General features: G+C 41.3%; 1 protein-coding gene across 1 annotated transcript; it reads left to right on the top strand.

Moving 5' to 3' along the window:
• The first annotated feature begins 17,557 nt into the window (after window positions 1-17,557).
• rpl10 (ribosomal protein L10) lies at window positions 17,558-20,920 on the top strand. Its single transcript, XM_022765962.1, has 6 exons — window positions 17,558-17,657; window positions 18,967-19,025; window positions 19,600-19,707; window positions 19,941-20,079; window positions 20,259-20,421; window positions 20,718-20,920. Exons 1-6 carry the CDS (start codon window positions 17,635-17,637, stop codon window positions 20,871-20,873), a joined length of 648 nt encoding a protein of 215 aa, XP_022621683.1. The 5' UTR covers window positions 17,558-17,634; the 3' UTR covers window positions 20,874-20,920.
• Window positions 20,921-22,322: the final 1,402 nt, after the last annotated feature.

Here is a 22,322-nt window from a genome sequence, read left to right as displayed (position 1 = left end):
TGGCTCCATCTCTGCAAACAGCAAACCTGCAGCTTTATGAAGGTTGATATAATTTATTTAGCTGTGATTAATGACCACTTGAATGGAAAACAAAAATGTAGCGTCACCCCATGATATTTCCTATTTTTGTGATTTGTCAAAGATGCCAAACTTCACTGAACAACTAACCAGCATACCATCAGGGAATACTGAGGGTACAAAGGAAACGTGTCGTCCATTTTAGGGCAGAAATAGACTGTATTTGATGGAAACTTAGACATGGGACATTCATTCTCGGTCGACCCAAATTTAGATGCAGTGATCCTGAGAGGCACATGACTGGGGAGAGGTGTGGCTGTGAAGGCCTGTATTTGAAATGTTACCTCAGTCAGTCTTCAGTCTATAACAATAAATATGTATAAAATGAGGAAGTAATGATTAGACGGTTCACCAGGAGTGATTCATCGAGAAAGTGATGGGCAGGCTGATTCACATATCCAAGACCTAATCATTACATATTGATTCATCAGCATATCACAGTCTGTCGTTGTGTAATTTCATCACTCATGTACTACTGTACAAAGTCTGTGGTTTGTTGTTGTCCACTGGTAACTACTGAGAAATGACTAACTCCACTGTTTTCATACCGCAAGCACAAGATCTGATCTGATTTCATCCAGAATGTGATAGAAGTGAAGGTAAAGGATTTTCCTGATAGTCCAGAGCTCAGTGACTGATAACAAGAGAGAAGAAGGATTCCACATTATGAAAGTATGTGATAAAATTCCTGAAAAACTAAAGTGTGATAACAGAGTGTTTGATTTTGTCCCATGATTGGAGAAACTTGTATCAACATTTAGGAATACAATCTCAGACGAGAACTGGCCACTGGCTAAAGATAAACCAGGTTAGTTCCAAGTGGGTTTTCATTCTGGTCTGGTCCTTCAGTCTATTTTAAAACCCCTCCGACACCTTCATGGAATAATAATCCCATTCTAATTGCAAATATGTGAAATATGTAGATTTGAAATTATTCCTGTTAAATTTTTTTTTATATTACTTAATTACTTAACATATTATATATTTTACTTAACAAAACATTAGGCATCTTTTAAAGCTATAACTATAAAGTAGTTCAGTGTTTTATAGGTTATTTTATAAAATGACAATTAAGTTTTTATATTATTTTATTTTATATCAAATAGTTTTTACAATCAAGATAAAATACCTTGGAAGTTTGGGAAGCATGTAGTTTTGGGATGCAATGTAAGATCCCTCTGATGATCTGAAATGGCACGACAGAATAACCTAGGCCAGATTCTACGTCCTGTCATATCATCGGTTGATAAACATGCTTTGTATGTTTGTATGTTTTTAAAGAACAATATTTATGACAGAGTGGGTAAAAGGTGCAAAGGTGAGACAAAGTGATAGAAAAACAGACTGGTGCATAAATAGTGGCAAATAGTGGAGACTGATTCTGTTTTAATGTGCAAAGAGGGATTTAAAGAGCAACAAAAATGACATAGTGATAGTTTCAGAGAAAAATCATGGAGTCAAGGCCCAGCTGACAGCTTCATAACAAAGCCTCTGTCTGTTAGCCAGTTAAAGAGCTAAAGTGGTAAATTGTTTAACTGGAAGTGATAGAGGAGACTGTCTAAAATGGTCCTTGTACTTGCTCTCTGCCCCTTGTTCTCCTTCACACACACACACACACACACACACTGAAATATACATGCTGATACGGACAAACTGTGCTTTTACACAAACACTATGTCACTGCCAACAAACCAGAGGCCTCAGCTCTTAGATTAGACCTATAAACAGCACATGAAATCCCACTTGCAGGTAATTAAACAAATATGTCTCTTTACTTGCGTTCCTCGCTCTCTCATCACCCCCATCAGACTCGAACTCAAAGGCGCTCGCACATGCACATAAAAGTGAGTCCCAAAAGACAAAGCGGAGTAAATATGGAAAAAGGTTACGCATTAAATGGAACCGAGTCCATATTTAGACATGTGAAAAATGGGGTGACTTTTATGACCAGCTGAGGCAGACAAATCAGTTACACAGAGAAGCCACTGACAGGAAAGAGGGCCACAAAGTGCATGTGACCTAAATGACGTGACAGTAACTCGTAAATCTCAAAGATCAGTAAGGCATCCTTTACAAGCTGAAACTAACGGCTTTCTTGATGATTTTTAAATCTTCTAGTGAAACGTTATAAGGATTTAATAAGAATCACTGGTCAGATTGTTTCGACCAGTTAATTTAATTTGTTTGACCAGTTATCTGGACCGCTTTACTGTCAGTCACTGCAGACTTGATGGATGAAAATCTCTTCCTCGGTAACTTGCTAAGATTTTTAACTTCAGACTCCATGCTATGCGTTGATGTGAGCCCAGCTATATCGAGCTGGTACTGCTCCACCTTCTGCACCAGGCCCAGGACGTTGTACCGGACTCTTGTGGTGAAGTGGGAGCTGAGCCGGGAGGCAAAGCTTTTGATTTCCCGGTCGATCTTCGTTCCGACCCTCACCTATGGTCATGAGCTCTGGGTAGTGACCGAAAGAATGAGATTGTGGATTCAGGCAGCTGAAATGAGTTTCCTCCGCAGAGCGTCTGGGCCCAGCCTAAGAGATAGGGCGAGGAGCTCTGACATCTGGATTGAGCTCAGAGTCAGTTGATATAAAATCATCCAAAACAATATAAAATGGCGTGTTCAAAGCTGAAGTGAACAGTAAAACCTCTATGCATCCTCCTCAGCACAAGCAACAAGACACCAAACACAACCAGACCGCTACAGAACAATGGCTCACAGTCATTACAGCACAAACCACCACTTAAAACCTCCTGCACCTGCACATACACTCCTTTAACACACATAATATGTGGTATCAACTTCTACCACCGGTACAGTAAACTACACTGTGAGGGTTTGAAATCATAAAACGGAGTCAGGGCAGAGCAGAGTAATCACACTGAGTCACCGAGCAGCAGACTCTGATGTCTGCCGCAGTCTGAGTCACACACACTGAGGACGTCAGGACTTCAGGGATAATGAGATGTTAGCAAATGTGTGTGTGTGTGTGTGTGTGTGTGTGTGTGTGTGATGGTCGATGAGTATATGAGTACAATGTGCATATGTGTGTGGTTTAGTGTCCTGCATATATGTGTGCTGTGTCATGGAAAATGTGTTAATATCTCTTGCATGGGTTTCCTTCTGGGAAAGCCCTCTGCTTGTACTTTTGTGTGTGTGTGTGTGTGTGTGTGTGTGTGTGTGTGTGTGTGTGTGTGTGTGTGTGTGTGTGTGTGTGTGTCTGTTGTCTCTTACTACACAGACTGAGAGGTAATCAGGCTAAATGTCTGTTACTTAAACCAGCCTGGAGATGAAATCATTGATATGCTCAGCCCAGCATATGTGTAAATGCATTGTATGGGTATCTGTGTGTGTGTGTGTGTGTGTGTGTGTGTGCCTCACTGTATGCCAGCTATAGTCAAACCAGCTGGTCAGAGCCAAAGGCACAGCAAAGTGACTAAACAGAAAACAGCTACATGACTTCACCTGGTCTAAAACACAGAGAGAGAAAGAGAGAGAGAGAGAGAGAAACGAGGTATGTGGCTGTGCATCATCTGCTTACACTCTTTACTTTTTCAGTGCACACAGTAGAGTGAGAGAGAAAATCAAAGGAAAAAAGTGACCCTAAATGTAGAAAAGGTTGAGATCACCTCTGTTTTATATAAAACACATCAAAACGCTTTCAGTCTGAGCCAAAGAAATGCCAAGTCAGACACGAGCAGAACATCCAATGGACACGACGTATAGAGAAAAAGAGACATGTCTTTATTGTGGAATAGTGGACATTTTCACTTCCTCAGGTATATAAACTTTTTTCAAATGGAACAGACAAACAAACAACTGCTCTTCGGTTGAACAGTTCCCAACTCATGTCAACACAAAGGCCACAGTCTCTGATTAGATAAGTCAAAAAAATCATCATTCCTTCTTTTAAAAGGCGTTTTGCACCACTAGTTGTACTATGAACTGCGGTTTTGTTTGTATTGTGTGCAGCTGCATGAGGATGAATATGTGCATGTCGAGAAACACAGCGGCGTGCCAGCAAAAGCAGGAAGGCAGAGGACTGCCAGCAAGTATACAGGTAAACAACTGACGTAAACGATGCAGGATTTAAAGGTGCCCTGTGGAGTAAATGATCAAAAGTTACGTAATGTTTCTCATGAAAAATTGCAGAGCCAATTCTTGTTTACTTGTCTTCTTCTTCTTCTTCTTCTTCTTCTTCGCTGCCTTTGTTACTGCAACTGTTGATCAGAGGAACAGCATGAAACCACTGTTGCATGTGTAGGTGGCCCACTTGTGCCATTGCGCTACTGGTGGTGAAAAAAAAAAACTCAACAGGTATTTTTAAAGGTCCCATATTGTAGAAAGTGAGGCTTCCATGTCTCTTTTTTGATTATACACTGAGCCCTAAAATGAGCCGTCAGGACTTCTGTAGCAAAGTGTGATGTCACAACAAAGCAGTCACCGCTCTCAGCCAAGCTGGACCCACCAGCCCACCTTGCAGGTTTTGGCTTCTCTAAGTGTTTAACCTGAAATCTGCGATATTTTTATGCAATCTCTCTTCTGATTGGCTCACTGACATGTTGTTACTAGAGCTACAGAGAGAAGCCTGAGAGAGGAGATGTAAAACTACATTAAGATGGTTTTTGGTTCTTAAAACCAATAAATATATCTTCTTATGGATATCAACACTTCTAATAAAACACTGGATCTTTAAAATAGTCCAAAATCTGGTTTTGCAAATGTTCTTTGAGAAATAAAATGCATTCAAAACAAACTGAGTTTTGGTGAGAGATACTGGCTGTAAACATAACTTTTCTTTCTTGAAGTTAAACAAAGAGAAAACTCACACACACCTTTTCAATTTGTGATGCCCTCTAAGCCTGGACAGTCTGTGTATAACTGTATCCATGAGTGACTCACAAAATGCTCATTTTCCATATATTGACTGTGAATATTCTGTATATAAAATCCCCCCCCCCCGCCCATGTACAATATGTGGATGAAACAAACACTTTGAAGGAGGTATGGTTTGGACAGGGAGGAGGGGAGTGAAGACGGATGGACTGTGGGACATTTTATCTACTTTTTGAAACTCTGCTCCAAAGTCCGGCACTCTCTCTCTCTTTTCACTCCCTCTCTGGCCATATTAAGAAAATCACCCAGATTGGAGGAGAGCAGGGCTGATCGAGAGAGAGAGAGAGAGAGAGAGAGGGAGAAAATCCTGGACCTATTCCCAGATCTTCAGTTCCTGTTGGGTAATGAGTACATGAGTGTGTGTCTCTGTGTGTGTGTTCATGTAATCAGCACATGCACACTTTTGCAAGTGAGTTAAAGTAAAAGTAGAATAGCTGTTTGTGAGGAGCCAGTCTATCAGTAAATGCGTGTGTGTGTGTGTGTGTGTGTGTGTGTGTGTGTGTGTGTGTGTGTGTGCATTCCAGGTGGGTATTGAAATTAGACAGGAGTGTAAAGCATCAAGACAACACATTCACAGTCTTTAAAAGGAGACCTGACTGAGCTGAATGAATCAGACTACAGGAATCTATGGCTAGTAGCTACTGGCCATTTTGGCAAGAGATACTCACACACACACACACACAAAATTCAATCAAACGTACAACTCCTCCATCATCACTAACATACAGACTGAAAAGTGAGTCCAGCTCTGAGGATGGTGGTCTCTCTCCGGTTGAATCCCCTCTGAAGTTTCATGTACACTCTTCTCTGTTAAGGCTCTTAATCCCCTCGAGCTGTCTGTTAATATAGGTTGGGGACATTTAACAACTTGGAAACGCACATACACGAATACATTTAAACACTCTGACGCCCTTCTCCATCTACAAACACAGCCTTTTAAGGTAAGCTCTCCCTGCCTGTCTGTCTTTGCCTCCTCTCGCTAACTCTGCTCCTGTGTCTTCCAGCCTGCCTGTGCACTCCTCACCCCCAAACCTCCACCTCCACCACCACCACCACCACCACCACCACCACCACCCCCTCATTGTGTTTCTACCTCTTATATTTTCTATTTCAATTTCACAAACTCTTTCTCTTCCCAACAAACCCCGCTCAATTCCCTCATGACCGGCGTGCGTCTCTTGGGTCTTCTGCTCTCTTTAACTCATCTAAACAGAGGAGGCTTGAGAACAGCAGCGAAAAGGCCAAACAGCCCGAATGAGGAAAGGAGTAGAGCAAACAAACAGAGGCTTGCAGCGATGCACAGAGATGGACCGTGGATATCAGTGTTTTTGTCTTGAGTCAGGGTTCAAAATGGTGTTGTGCGATGGTTTCCCCATGACACAGATGAAGAACCCCTGACTACTTGTAGTTTGGTGGCTTCTGCATTTGTGTGTGTGTGTGTGTGGTATAGAGATGGAGAGATGGGCTCCAGTAGTTTTGTCCATATAAGGGGGGGAGGAATGTGGAGAGAGAACAGCTATGAATGACTGATCTCCCTCTAACACTCCCTCCCCTCCATCTGCCTCCTCTTTCCTCTCTTGCTAAAATCGCTGTTGCTTTCATCTGTGCACAAAAAAAATGTACATGAATGCAAATGTTTGTTAAGTGTGCATACACGCAAATACACACACACATATGCATGGGTCATAGTTCCATAAAAACACACGCACACACCTCCGGTTGAGACAGAGTAGCGCTGCACAGGACTCTCTGATCCCCATGACATCAACATGACCCTACTGGCTCACTGACTCATCAGTTACGTGTTCGTGACTGTGTGGCTCTCATTGTGTGTGCGCTTCTCTTGCTCATCCAGGTGACACTGTGTGAATTATGTGCATTACATCACCGCTGCTGAAAAAAAAAAAAAAAACACAGGTACAGCACATCACACCTGTGTGACTCTGCTGTGTGTGTGTGTGTGTGTGTTTGTGTGTGTGTGTGTGAGGGACTGTGTGTGTGAAGTGTGTGTTTCTGGAATCCTTCTGTCTCCCTGTCAGTCATTTGTTCCAGCTCACCGCATGAACACATAATGAAATTCAAGGTGGCAGTCGTCCTCTTCACCTGCATCTGGACTGGATTCACTCGAAACAGATGTTAAAGGAAACAAGTAATGATGTCACCCTCGAACGGCGGCCGAAAGCATTTGAAAATGATGCGTTCCTTGTGTGCAACTGTGTGTGTGTGTTACTGCAACATGCGTAGATAAGACTGTGTGTGTGTGTGTGTGTGTGTGTGTGTGTGTGTGTGTGGGAGGGTGGGGGGCTGAAATCAGATACCATTTCTAGTTAGGGAAAAAGAAGGCAGAGAGGAAAGGGAGGGGGGTCTAAAAAATGTTTTTTGCCATTTTCTAGTTGACCCTTATGATCTGTCTCTTTGGCTCGACACCTCACTCCTCTCCGTCCTCATCTAATCATCCCCCCTGCTTGTTTTCCCCTCTGTTCATTTTTCCCTCTGTTTTTTTTAAGTCATGCTACCAACATGGCTCTATGGATGGTAATGTCAGTCAGTTCATAAAGTTTCTACTTCTGATCTACTAAATGATTTAAATATAAGGAATGTCATTAGCTTTGTCCAAAATTATATGTAAACCGGAAGTTACTGCGTGCTATCATACTAAACAAAGATGGTGAAAATGGCATATTAAACCTGCCTAAAATCAGCATATGGGCATGTTAGCATGTTTACATTAGCATTTAAATCTCACAAGAACTTTTTAAGAGAAATTAGGAGCAGATCTTATAGAAATATACTCATTAAAAAAAGTGTAAAATTAGACAACATTACTGGAAATGTATCTTAAAAATGAAGCTGAAGAATAACTGGAACACAAGCCGAGGGTTTGATTTAATTAGAAACTGAATGAAATGAGCAAAGGGATGCTGTGCAACTGAGAGCAGGGGATCTGGTGGAGTAATGCACTGTAATGGACTAATTCAAGATAAAAAAAGTTAATGGACAGAGAAACTGAGGAGACATACAAACAGAGAATGGACAAGAGATTTCCTTTATCCTAATACGGCCCGCCGGCCCATATACGGGCCCAGTAGAAGGTTCTGAACGGTTCTAATGGAGTAAACGTTTAAACGTTTGTCAGTGTAGACAGGCTGTACCTCGTTAGATCGGTTAGAGTCTCTAGAATTCAAATATTCACTTAATTTTGCGCTAACCTAAAGCACACAAAGACAATTTATTAATATTTACCAGCATAGTGTACCAGCGGAGCATGGTGGATGCCTACCGTTTAGACGTGTAGAACTCAGATTCTTGCTCCATTCCTCCACTATCTGTATTCCTTCAGTCCGTAAGGGTCCACAGATCACAAACATCAAAAGGTTTTCTTATAAAAAAGTATTCCAGGTTATGAATGTTGTCATGAGAAGTCCAAAGCAGACGATTGGCAATTTGTATCCACTGATCTTCCCTCACTTCTCCTCGTTCCCTCTCAGTCCAGGTGCATCTGCTGCTGTGTTAGCGGGTCTGCTATTGTTTGTTAGCTTTCTGGCTACAAAATGCTTGCTGACTTGGGGGTAAGGCTGGACCCAAATGCAGCCACACAAGGCATTGGTGAAAAAAATGTTTTAATAACAGAAAGTGACCACTTACAAACACTGATGAAGCACAGGGAAACACAAGGGATAACAACAGCAGACAAACCGACCCAGACAAACGGGAACACAGAGGCTAAATAGACACAAAGGAGGCAAGGGTGATTGAACACAGGTGAAACACATTAGGGCGGGGCAGACAATCACCAAACATGGAAACAGGACAAAGACAGGAAGTACAAAAATCAAGAGACACAAGGAAACTGACTAAAAAATAAGTGACAAAAATCCAAACATAATCTCAAACATAAAATGTCTGCCATGGCAAACCATGACACAGGGGGTCGGGTTAAGATGCCAGCGTAACCGAGCATAATGACGTGTTCTCTCCGTCAGTAAAAGTTTTTTTCACAGCTTTTCTGAATGATTCTAGCTTGTAAATAGACGTCTCGCCTGACCAATCAGAGCAAACTGGGGGGGGGCGGGGGGGACTTCAGAGCAAAGGCCAATAGGCTTGGAGAGGTTGTAAAAACAGCTGAGAGCCTTCAGCCTGAGCTGTATGACACAGACAGGCATCAGCTCTGTTTTGAGCGGTTCCAAAAGGTTTCTTAGGCATCGAAATGCCTCAGTATGTTTTCCATTATTTCATATTAAACAGTTGAAGCAACATTTCTCCCAGTTTTCCTTTTAGAGAGGTTTTTGGGCATCAGTGAAATAATTAACTATAAATGCCCACTGAACTAAACTATCAGGCCTAGAGGCCTTGAAGCTTCTCAGAGCAGTTTTTGACAAGATGTTGAAGTATTGTGGAACTTTTTCATTGTTCTTGTGTAAAGTATATCCTATTGGTAGCTATGTAATATGACTTTAAGGCGAGGACTGAAAAATACAAAAAAAAGAACATATATGAGCTGATGTAGTTTAGGTTGGGTTGTAGTCACATGCAAAACAAAAATAGAAAAATAGTCAGAAACAAGAAGATATTACCTTTCAAACAAGGTCTCATGAATGCTTTTTGGCTTTACAGTTCTTCTGTTATAAGCTTATTAAGTTTACATTTACATATGCAAATTGTTGCAAATCAGGTTTAAAACCGGTTGGCTCTAAGAGGTTATAGAATTACACTTTTATTGAAAACATTCAGCATATTAGATTAACAATTACTAGGCCTACTGTAGCGTGTTTCCTGTGAGGCTCCATACAGGCGAACGTATATTTCTATATACACACTCTCTCTCTCGGTCTCTCTCTCTCTCTCTCTCACAGACACACACATACAGACATGCAGACAGGCGTGTGCACACACACACACACACACACACACACACACACACAAGCACGCACACACACACACACACACACACACACACACACACACACACACACACACGAGGATTCAACCAGACTGATCGGAAGGCTGCTCCCACGTGAACTGCATGACATCATATGATCTCATTACTGAAGCAGTTGAGCCTGACACACAGACCTGCAGAGACACGACCTGCAGAGAGAGACAGACAGACACAAAGACAGACACTCAGACAGAGATATCAGAGTACTACAGTGTTACTTAATTTGATACACAAAGCATATATATAATACACATTTTTTTTACAGTGTAGGTGATTGAGTGTCTTTGACTTTACTGTTGTTTCAACCCTGGAATCTATTTAATGTATTTTATTTCTTGTGCTATTCCTGCATTTGCTTTGGCAACACATGAATGTACTTGTCATGGGAATAAAAGAAAACTGAAATTGGGAGTGGGGGGTGGGGGGTGGACACGTCTCAACAGAATTCAGGATATTAAGACAAGCCTCCTATCTATAGTTTGATCACTAAATATATGAGAAAACGCACTAAGGCAGTTTTTCCTGTAAGTTTTTCTGGTTATTTCATGTTTAGTGTTGTTGAACTCAACCGGGTGGGCCTCCATGATGGTGGGTGATATGTGAGGCCACTACTGTGAAGGGATTCCACCAATAGGACGTGGATAGCAGGGAAGAATGAGTCAGACTAATTTGTTTATGTTTTCCGTGGTCTCAGTCTCCGTGGCAACCTTTCATTTTCACTTCCCGGTCAACAATATGGGCACCAAATGCCCACTCGACAAAAAAATTCCCCTTGTTGCACAATGGGACACATGTTGCAGCTCAGACAGCGAGAACTGTGTCCATCCTTTATCCTTCAGACACTTTCTTATGACTTCCACCAAGGAGGTTATGTTTTCACCTGTGTCTGATGGTTTGTTCGTTTGTTTGTTTGTTTGTTCGTTTGTTTGTCAGCAGGTTTACGAGAAAAGCACTTGGTGGTGGGATGGGGATGGACCAGGGACGAACCCATTACATTTTGGGGCAGATCTGGATCATTTACTATATATGAATTTGAATGGTTTTCTCTGTAGTCGGAGCTACAGCGCACAAATACGTAATTACAGTTTTTACGAAAGGCACAGTAATTTCCTACAACAGATGGACATTTTCGTTTCTAGCAAAAGTTACTCAAACAGGAGGAATAGTGAATATGTTGGAGACTATTTTCGGTAATAATCCATATTCGGTGCGCTGGTTAGTATTTGGGGAGGCAGAACGCTCCATGTGTTCATGGTAATGAAGGAACATGTCACCCAGTGCAACAGTGTGGCCCATTGAAGTGTTTTTGATCATTTTGGACAACAATGGAGCTTTAAGGCACAGTGGAATAACATATATGGATTTACTGACAGTAAGAAAGTTCTGAATTCACTAGATGTATTATACAAGTCACAAAATAAGGATTCGAGACTTTGCTCATTTGATACAGAACTCCCCATAGACTCTGGACTTGAGACTTGAAAGCAAAAACATTCATGTCTAAATATTTGACATGGTGAAATAAATCCTGGAACAAAAAAATTAAATAATAAAAATGAAATAAAACAGTGACAGACAGAGCATGAATAATCGTGTTAAAACAGCTTTGAAACAAACACACACACACACACACGCACACACACACACACACACAAAAGCTGCCCTGGTCTTATCAGAGGTGTGTTGTATGGTAACTAGGAAGCTGGACTGTTTAGAGCAGAGAAATGTAAACAGGGACTAAACCTGACCAGAGCCTGTTGCACAACTCCATACAGAGAGTACTTTTCTGTGGGTGACGACATGACGTTTTCCTCTGAACATTATTCTTATTATGTGCTAACAATACGGTATGTTTGCAACATGGTATAATATTACATAGACTGTATGTGTTCATTTACATGGTTGCATGTCAAAGCTTTCTCGGGCCAATAACCTGCTCAGAGAAGGCTGGGTGGAGTTTATCATGTTATGCATAGTTATAAATTGATTTATTTAAACAGCTCAATGACTGACAGCTCACTTTGCACTATCTGAAATGTGTGACTATTTTAACCCCACCCATCTCTCCAATCACATTCACTCTGAGCTGTATTGTCACTCAAGTCTAAAGTCATTGTTCTCTCATTTTCTTCTCTGTCTCTGTGTGTCCATTCTGCATATTGAGGGAGGCCATTAAATGTTGCTTTAGTTCCTGTAGGTTTAACACACTCAACTGTCCTCAGCACACACACACTGACGCTCCCTGCACACACTCACACAGACAGCACTTCCGTTTTCAGAGTAACACACAGGGTGTTAGCTACCACACCCTTACACATCAGGCACACTGGCCAGTGGGTAGATTGGTGTGTATGTGTGTGTGGGTGAGGGTGTGGTTGCCAGTATGAGCACTTCAATGTTAATAATGTATTTCTGCACTGCAGTTGTCAAGAGAGCAGCATGTGACAGTGTAAACCAGAAGTAAAAAGTCTGTCAAGCAGCAGCTTTAAAGTTCACCAATTATATCATGTTTTCTGGAGTCTGTTTGTTGTTTTTTGATTAAACAACAAGATGCAGGATGCAATTTCTTAATTAAGTGAGCTTTAAATGTGCGGTTCGAGGATGTTTTTAACTGATGGAGATAGCAAAATACATACGGCTCATACTTGGGTCACATGCTTGTTTTCTTCTAGCCCAGTACATGCCCGGCTCCACGGCCTAATTTGGCCCTTATACACCATGACTTTGAGAGGCTACTTTCACATCAGGAGGATCTTACATCTGTGAACCAGTACTGGAGGATAACAGGCAAAATCTGCCCAGATGTGGTAGTACACAAACCAGACTCGGGCCGAGGCCCCAGGCATATGTTGGGCCAGAAGTTTCATGTTGCTATCTGGGAAGCTAACTAGTTGGGCTTTATGCTAAGGTTAGCTAATGGCTTCCGGCTCTAGCTTCACATGTAGTGCACAGATATTGAGTGGTATCTGTTTTCTCATCTTACCTTGCGCAAGAAATAAATAAGTACTTCCTAAAGTGTTGATCACTGTTCTTGCATGTTAATAAAACAAGCGAACCTCTTTACAGTTACACACAGAAGGGCCTTATTTTGCAGCCTGGATATAAATGGAAAATGTTGTCCTGCTTTTGAGACTTTTTTTTTTCTAAAGTAGTTGGCTATTCCTGTAGTAATTTCTCTTTTGTGTGTGTGTGTGTGTGTGTGTGTGTGTGTGTGTGTGTGTGTGTGTGTGTGTGTGTGTGTCATTGGTCACCAGAAACAGGCACATACTGCAGGACCATTTTTGGTCCTTGCTCTCCTTCCAGCGTCACACCGTCATCCTTGCCCTTCAGCAGAGTCTAGCACAGATGCAGGAAAGGTCTGGAGGAGATTCAGACAAAACAGAGGGACTAGACAAGATAGGGAGGCCACTCAGTGCTGATAGCTGACCTTCAAGCTGTACAGGGACCCCGTTCAAAGTTCAGTGGCTTTCCTGCTGAGATATCCGCTCTGCGTTTGAGTCACTCATAAAGGAGTGGCAGTGTATTGCCACTTCCTAATCTGGGCTGGGGAGAACAGAGTGTGTTTCCAAAATGATATCATTGCTTCACTTATAGACTCCACTGTTTTATTCATGCAGGTCCATTTGCAGCAGTCTACTCCTGATGTTGACAGTGAATTCACAATTGACAACTTAAAATGGGAACATTTAAACAGCAACTTCTTACACAAACTAGATCCAAAGAGGTGTGAGGACACCAAGCATGATGTCTGGGCTGAATAACCTTAACACATGCCTGAGGGGACCCTACAATGTTTAACAGTCCTTGTTATGTGGAGTGATGTTAGAGCAGCTCTCAGATTGAGCAGTCAGAACGAGGTTAGGATTCCTCACATTCCCCAGTGAGAGAACAACATTTGTTCTGCATTAACGAAAGTTTAGATATGAGCTCATTGTTCCTTTTTAAGAATTAGCAAAGTAGGGCGCAGAGGATCAGGGATTCATTTATATGTGATACAATAGTGCCACCTAATGGCCACTCTTTTGAGAGTGCCAGAAAGGAAAATAAATGTAGGCCTTTCACAGTCTGGGATGCAAAGACATGCAAACACAGCGTGCCACAGTCCCACCTGATGCTCCAATGCTCCCACTACAATCCTCCCTCCATTTAAACATTTTGTTTCCTCCATATGATGGAGTTGCATATTTAAAAAAAAACAAAATTGAAAAAATAAAACAAAATCAACGTTTTGTTTTATTTTTTGACTTAAAAATTGTTATTTTATATAATCTATATGGCATTTGGTTTCTTTTTCAAATGCCATAACTAAAGACTTAGAATGGCTAAATTTGCACTTACAGATATGAAATTTCGCTAAAACAAACAAATTGATTATATATAATTCTTTATTATTTTAGTTATTGAAGATACCAAACAGTACATTTTCCTAGTGGAGAGCCCTCAATTAAGCTTAACTTTAAGCCTTAATAAAATTTGTTATATAGAGACCTCTATATAGCTATAGAGACCAAAAACGTGTTTGTAACAGGTTGTAAACATGTTTATTTCTGCTGTGAACTTGGGCATTTTAACATGGGAGCCTATGGGAATTGACTCGTTTTGGAGCCAGTCTCCATTCATGGCACTTCCGTATTGACTTTTTTTTCAGCCGGAGGTTGCCGTCTGGATCAGAAACTACCTTTACGTGACAAGGTAGATGCTGCAACAGCTTTTGGCAGGTGGAAAAGTGTGTTTTATGTGTTATATTGGCCCTTTAAAGGTATTTCAATGCATGAAGAGGACCGGAGCGGTTAGGGCACAGAACAGGTAAGTTCAGTTTCTTTATTTTATACCCATCCGTAAATCGTGTTAATTCCTACAGTCTAGTTTCGAAATATAAACAAGGGTATTAAACATAGACCTACCAAACGCATATAACATCGGAATATTATATGGTTACCTATAATCATGTTATTAGCCTATGACTGATTAAGCTATAAAATGTAGACTTCTTAATTGTGATAATTCGGTTTCAAGAAGGAAAATTTCACAGTGACATACCGCTGCTATTATCACGAACATATAGTTGTGTGTATTTAGACGTTAAGATTGTTTGATCTAGATAAAAACCTCTATAGACGAATGGACGATACAGCTTTAACAGGCTTTTGCGTTTTTGCATATGCGCGTGCAGCTTCTGGCACGACAAAGTGAAGATGAGTGATGCAGTGAAGGTGAGGGCCAGGTTCCTGTGTTTATGCAGGACTGAGCAGAGATGCTCACAGGTCATTTTTGGCAACTTCAAGTCTCAAGTCTTTCATCTGCTGCATCCGGTCTGCTTAAAACACTACATTGCCATATCTAAGGAATTGAAAGCATCAAAGCATGAATTAGTGGCTATTTGTCTTCAAACAAATGTAAATCCAACTTAAAAATCAAAAGGCCACTGATGCACCATGATGTGGATTAAACAGGCAAAAGAATCCATTGTTCAAACAAAAACACTGCGTTATCTTTCTTTTGATTTAGCAAGCAAAAGGAAGAACAGAAGGATCATATTTCCTGCTCTGGTTAAAAAAACAAAAAGAAACACATGCCCATCCAGGTGCATGCTGGTCCTAAACCTGTCTACCTTCCTAAATAACCTCAAGCACCCATAGTGTTACCGGAATAAACAAAATACTAGTGAGCCTATATGCTAAACATACAAATAATATAAACAAACTGTTGAAAAAATAAAACAAATGAATTAAAATAATCCAAACTCAGAACAAATGAATTAATAATAGAAAACCCAACAAACAAACTAACTAGCTCCTACACGTCATCACCACTTTATCTATAAAGTTAGGCATGATAATAAGGGATGGAATGACATTCAGCTTGTCACACATTTCCTTCACGTTAGTTCAGCGCACAGCCTCTGTCTGGGATCCACAACAGTTTTCAACTACTGTATTTCCTCAAAAAGTGAAACATCTAAAAAAGCCTCTGACAAAGAAAGAGATAAGACCAGAGCACAGGTGTACTGGTCATGGGGACTACTGGCTCAAATACAGAGCGGCCAATTGCCTGTCAAAACATCCATAGAGTTTTAAAAATTCTCACCGGCTCCGTCAGTGTCATTCGTGCGACCGTCGTCCCAGCGGATCAGTCCAAGGCTGAAGTATTTTCCCAGTCTGACGGTGGAGGTAATGCTGGTCTAGCTTTACTGAAACGGAGAACCCTGTGAGCTGCTGAAGGGCTTCAGCTTTTCTTCCCCTCACTATGTAAATAACTTGACGGGTTCATAATGTTACATGTTTGTTTTCATTAGTGACCTGCGACAGCCGGAAAGGGAGAGATCATTGATTTAATTGATTACACCTGTGGCTTTCCTGTTGTGACATGTCAGGTCTGCCTTGAAGAGTACATGAAGAAAAATGCTCTGCTTTAGATGATATGCTTTTTTTTTTTTTTTTTTTTTTTTTTTTTTTTTTCTTTTACACAAGAGACATTTTGTCATTTCACAGTAAGAATACAAAAATGGGCAAAGAGGTGGTGCGTGTGTGGAGCCGAGACTTCTGTTCATGCCGGTTTGTGGCAAGTACTCACCCACCTGTCACTCAAAGCAGCTTGCCCTCAATTATACATAACTTTAAGCCTTAATTAAATTTAAATGGTGAGTTTTATAAAAAATGAACTCCCTGTACAATTTCTTCATATCGTACAAGTAGATCGGAGATGTATTTGGGCTCAAGACCATTAGGTGCTTTATAGACAAGTAGGATTTTAAAATCTATCCTTTGACTCACAGGAAGCCAGTGCAGTGATTTAAGGGCCGGTGTGATGTACTCCACTCTCTGGCAGCAGCTTTCTGGATGAGCTGCAGCTGTCTGGTTGATTTTTTTTTTTTTTTTTTTTACTAAGACCTGTGAAGATATCATTACAATAGTCAAGCCTGCTGAAAATAAATGCATGAAAATGCATTTTTTTCCTGTATCAAGACAGAAATTATTTAATTCTTGAAATGTTTTTGAGATGGTGACAGGCTGATTTTGTAATTGTCTTTACTGAACTTAAGGTCCAAGTCTATAACTACACCAAGATTTCTGGCTTGTTTTATAGCCTATATTTTTGTGTCATAGAATCATCATGAGCACTGACTTTTAATCTTTCTTCTTTGTGGCCAAAAACAGTTATTTTCCTTCTTTAGGCTTTAATAGAGACCAAAACAGTTTTTTGTACCAGGCTTTAAACATGTTTATTTCTGCTGTAAAGTTGAGCATTTTAACATGGGAGTCAATGGGGAGGCAGCCTCAAGTGGACATTCGAGGAACTGCAGTTTTCTGCACTTCCGTCTCGGCTTCGTTTTTCGGCCCCGGAGGTTGCCGCTAATCGTATATAGAACGACATTTCCCAGAATTCCCTTGAACCATATAAACTGCAATCAAATGAATTTTTGCGACCATATATTTAAGTAATTTTTCTATGTTGACGCGTTTAAATCACGCTAACATCACGCTGAAACAAAACTAATGTGTTAATAAATATGAAATATAGTTCTCTCAGACAGCCTCGTCCATATGACGAAACGGAAGTCGCCTCCTCTTTCTTTCCTCCATTAGGTGAGTGCGTGGTCACAGCGCGTTTTCTTCGGCTCTCCATAAAATAGTTAGATTTAAAGTTCTTCATTTGAAATCTTAAACCCCGATTCCACAAAGTAACACATTGTATTTGTTAATTTACAGATCGCAACCATGGGCCGCCGACCAGCCCGCTGGTAAGTCTTCTGCTTCATCGTTTGTGAACAGGGCCGGATCAGTCGAGCTCGGAGGAAAATGGCAGCGGCTCTGATTCGCACCATGTGCACAGTGCTGGCATGCCGGCAGGCCTTCTGGCTCACGGCCTGTGTAGTGTATCGTTAAAACAGCGTGCTCTTGCTGCTAACTATTAATGTTAGCTGCACTGAATGCCTCTCTTTTTCGAGACTGTCGTAATGTCATGTCACTGATACAAGACGCTAGCTGGTTGAGCTATTGGCAGCTAGCATAGTGCTCCCGCTAGCACGCCATCACCAACTTTTAACTTTACCTTGAAGACCTCATATCTCTGTTCTTCAAGCTCCACGTGTCGTGCCTGGTTTTGGTTTAAATGCGCTTCTGTAACATTTTGTAGCGGTTGGCGACGGTTACACACCTGTGACCAATCACCTCATTATCATTAGGGGTCTCTACAGCTTCCTTCATATTGTAGTTAAAGAACAAATTTGTACTAGCTAATGAACTGACCCTACTAATGAGTATTGCCTGTGGAGTCAAAGGCTGGTATATTTGACTACTTTGTGCCATAGAGCTCCACTGTTGTCTAAAAACTATTCCGACACTTAAGTGAGTCACACTGTTCAGACCTGGCATTAGCATCTGTCCCCGGTGTTTCGACAACTGTCTTTACTGTTCTCGTGCGTAGTATTTTCTTCAACTAATCAACTGCAGAGTAGACAATCTGCTTCCTTAACATCATCACGCGCATGCCCAAAGTAACTCAATGGTTATGTGATGTACGTTTTCAGGTGTGATACACAACAGACAACGAACTTCTCTGTGAAGTGGGATTGACTAAAACAACGCATATGTGTGTTTATTTGCATAAAAAGCAGAGAAGTGAGATCTGATGACAAGTTGTCATGTGACACACATTTTAATACCAGGTGTGAAGTGATGTTCACCTGTATGTTAATGCCATGTCTGAACAGGGCCACAAATACTCACCAGAGCACCAACTGTAGGCAAATCCAACAGTGAAAATAGCCCCCAACAAATGTATTGTTTCCTTCTGTTTGAGTAATGTTGGTTTAAAACTGTAGTGTCCAGCTGTATGTGTGACCTGTTTACCTGTTGGACTGGCTGGGTTTTGGGCTACAGACAGGGCAAGGTCAGACTGACACATTGTTAATTTTGTTCTTTTTAATGGGATTTGTTGATGGTACGAAAAGTCTCAATCCTTCAGAAAGTATTACAGCAGCAGCAAAGGTGACTCTGTGCTTTGTATGGTTAAATTGATTCAATTTAACTTTTGTGTGTCTCCCACAGCTACCGCTACTGCAAGAACAAGCCCTACCCCAAGTCCCGCTTCTGCAGGGGTGTGCCTGGTAAGCTGTTCCTGCTCTTTAATCAGCATCAGTGTTGTCCCGATAATGTAGATAGATAGTTGGAGTGGTCAGTGCAGCAGCCGGTTTAGCAGTAAAGTTACTAAATATAGTTGTAAGCTTCCAAAGTCTTGTCTTTTTGTAGCTGCCAGCTACCTGTTTGCACTGTTTGTTTGTTTTTTTACCTCAAGAGTAATTGACAGTATTCATGCTGTTGATGATCCTGCAGCTTATTAAGCCGACCAGTTCTACTCCAGTGTGTTTCTGGTGTGCAATGGTTGCAGACAGTGACTCTTTGGTTGTGTATGTCCTCAGCTGGGAGGTGCTGAGTGCTTTAAGGGACCACTGAGACAAAAAAATGTTGTTGATCCATTGAATGATAATCGATAGTCCACTGCCTCCCCCTGTGTGAATGTGTCTGATTTAACCAATGTAGCAGAGATTTGATAAGTAATCCTCCTAATTAACACACTCAATTATTCAGTCTGTATCAATCAATCTGTATTATGTAATCCTAAAGGAGTATTCATCAGCGGTTAATTCTTTTCTGTTAATTTCTTCATTTCCTTGAATGTAGATCCCAAGATCAGGATCTTCGACTTGGGCAGGAAGAAGGCTAAGGTAGATGAGTTCCCCCTGTGCGGCCACATGGTCTCTGATGAGTACGAGCAGCTGTCTTCAGAAGGTGAGAAGTCAGGGAGCCATGACCAGACATATAGCTGTTAATGCATGAGTACTGAGAGCTGAGAAATCTGGTCAAGAAATCACCCATAAAAAAAAATAGCAGCACATAAAATGAGTGTTGTGGAAATGTGAAACATAAAAATGAATCATCCACAAATGTTGAAATTGTCCTTTAAATTCTGTCCATCCAAGCTGAAGTTGAGGCACTAATGTTTCACTTCTGATTGTGTGTAGCTCTGGAGGCTGCCCGTATCTGTGCTAACAAGTACATGGTGAAGACCTGCGGTAAGGATGGTTTCCACATCCGCATGCGGCTGCATCCCTTCCACGTCATCCGTATCAACAAAATGTTATCCTGTGCTGGAGCTGATAGGTGAGTCCGTTGTCTGTATGATGATGGTTTTTGCCGAGAGGGATTTTAAGGAGTTGTTGTACTGGGTTGTTTAAATGACTGAAGTGTTTGTGTTCCTGAAACTGTTTGAACCAAATCCAGATGATTTGAATACGGTCTGGTCGAGCTTCATGTCTTCTTGTCTGCATCTTGTTTCTCAGGCTCCAGACTGGAATGCGCGGTGCTTTTGGTAAACCCCAGGGCACCGTGGCCCGTGTGCACATTGGTCAGGTGATCATGTCTGTGCGCACCAAGGCCCAGAACAAGGAGCACGTGGTCGAGGCTCTGCGCAGAGCCAAGTTCAAGTTCCCTGGACGCCAGAAGGTAAAAGAGCACAGCACCAGTCTCAACACTCTTACACACTTAGATAGCACAGCTCTGCAGCTTATTAAGCCGACTGGTCCTGCTGCAGTGCGGTTCCAGTGTGCAATGGTTGCAGACAGTGACTCTTTGGTTGTGTATGTCCTCAGCTGGGAGGTGCTGAGTGCTTTAAGGGACCACTGAGACAAAACCTTTAACACATCTGTAAATTCAGCCATTTACAGATGTGTTTTTTTTTTTTTCGTAACACTATTCAAGCTTTTTGCGCCTGAATTGACTTCTATCATTGTCACCCTCAGATCCACATCTCCAAGAAGTATGGCTTCACCAAGTTCAACGCCTGCGACTTCGATGACATGATGGCTGAGAAGCGTCTGATCCCTGACGGCTGTGGGGTGAAGTACATCCCCAGCAACGGCCCTCTGTCCCGCTGGAAGGCCCTTCACGCTATCTAGGCTCTGAAACACACAAACAATAAAAGTGGGTTTGATTACAAAAGTGACGGCTTTGATTTTGACTTTATTTCACAGGATTTCAGGCAACTTATTCAGTGTCTGATACAGTCTGTCTCGGAACAGTTTTATGACCGTTTTTTTCTAGTACTTTGTAGGTAGAGTGCAGGTAAGGGTTTCGCCACAAACTTGCATAAAATTACACAAACTGCACTTATTAATGTCTTAACTATCAAACAGCAGATGGATAAGACGCTGCAAACATTCAATTAAATGATATCAGGCTTTGTTAGCATAACATTACTAGAGTGATCCATGTTAGCCTTTGCCATTTAAGAGATATTATCAGTTCTGCATCATATTAACCAAATAGATAATTGGAAAACATCTGAACTCAAATCCGTGAACAACACTGCAGCAAACTACAGATGACATGAGTCTGCTTTCAGCCATGCTGCATCAGAAGAGTAGAAACTGTATAGTGGTCAGATCATAGAAATAAAAAGCTCAAGTTGTTAAATGGATACTGAAACAGATGGTTATAGTTGGTATTTTAGCCCTCAGACTTCATGGTCTGTTTGTACCACAGGGGCTTAGTCCTTTTTCAGGTAATTGCATTTTTTTCAAATATTAAACTGAAAGCAAAAGTTGACCAGTGAGCACAAAGGTTTTAAAACTCAAAAAATGCATAACGCATTAAATGGAGGCTACTTGTGTAAAACAGGTATGACATGATTTCCATCTCAGCCTTAAAGGTCCAGCTGCTGCTGGTCAGTTTGGTTTAAAACTTGTTTTAAAAAAGAATATATGAACCGTTCAAATACACTGGATGAGGGTACAATGAGGTTCATCCCCTTAAAATGTCACATCATGTATTTTTCTATAATGTTAAATACCAATGTAATAAGTCTAAGTTTAAAAACATCCTTGGGTGTTTTATTCTCCGTTAAGTCTCAGCTGATCTGCTTCAAAACCACATGGATGTGGTTTGATCAGATTTGTTTTGATGGTTGCCTGTTAACACAAAGAAGTAAATGCAACACGATGACGAAGAGAGGAGTCTCTGCTCCAGACTTCCCCTCACCTAGACTTGTCGGCTCAGCAGTTGTGTTCCTAGGAAGTCTGTCCCTTTGACGGCTGACCCCACTGTTGACATGTAAACCGCTGTGTCGCCAGCTGCCTCCTTTCATCTGCCTGGGAGGACGCATCCAGTGGAAAGTTCCCGCTCACCACAACAGTTCAGCTCGTCACTCCTCAAGCACTCGGTGGTTCATGGTTCGCTTTAGGGTAGAAAATAAAATAAAAACTTTACCTAAAGATTAAAGAACAACTGTAACAACAATAAAAGCCTAAACAACCTCTAAAGTTTGCTTCATCTTGACTTTGGCGCCCTCAGCTGGTGTATTTTGTGTATTGTTGCTCTGGTTCATCTTACAGATCACTGCTAGATCT

Source organism: Seriola dumerili, unplaced genomic scaffold (genome assembly GCF_002260705.1).
Source record: "Seriola dumerili isolate Sdu_G_001 unplaced genomic scaffold, Sdu_1.0 BDQW01000800.1, whole genome shotgun sequence".
Lineage (NCBI taxonomy): Eukaryota > Metazoa > Chordata > Actinopteri > Carangiformes > Carangidae > Seriola > Seriola dumerili.
This window is presented reverse-complemented; position numbering and strand designations above follow the sequence as displayed.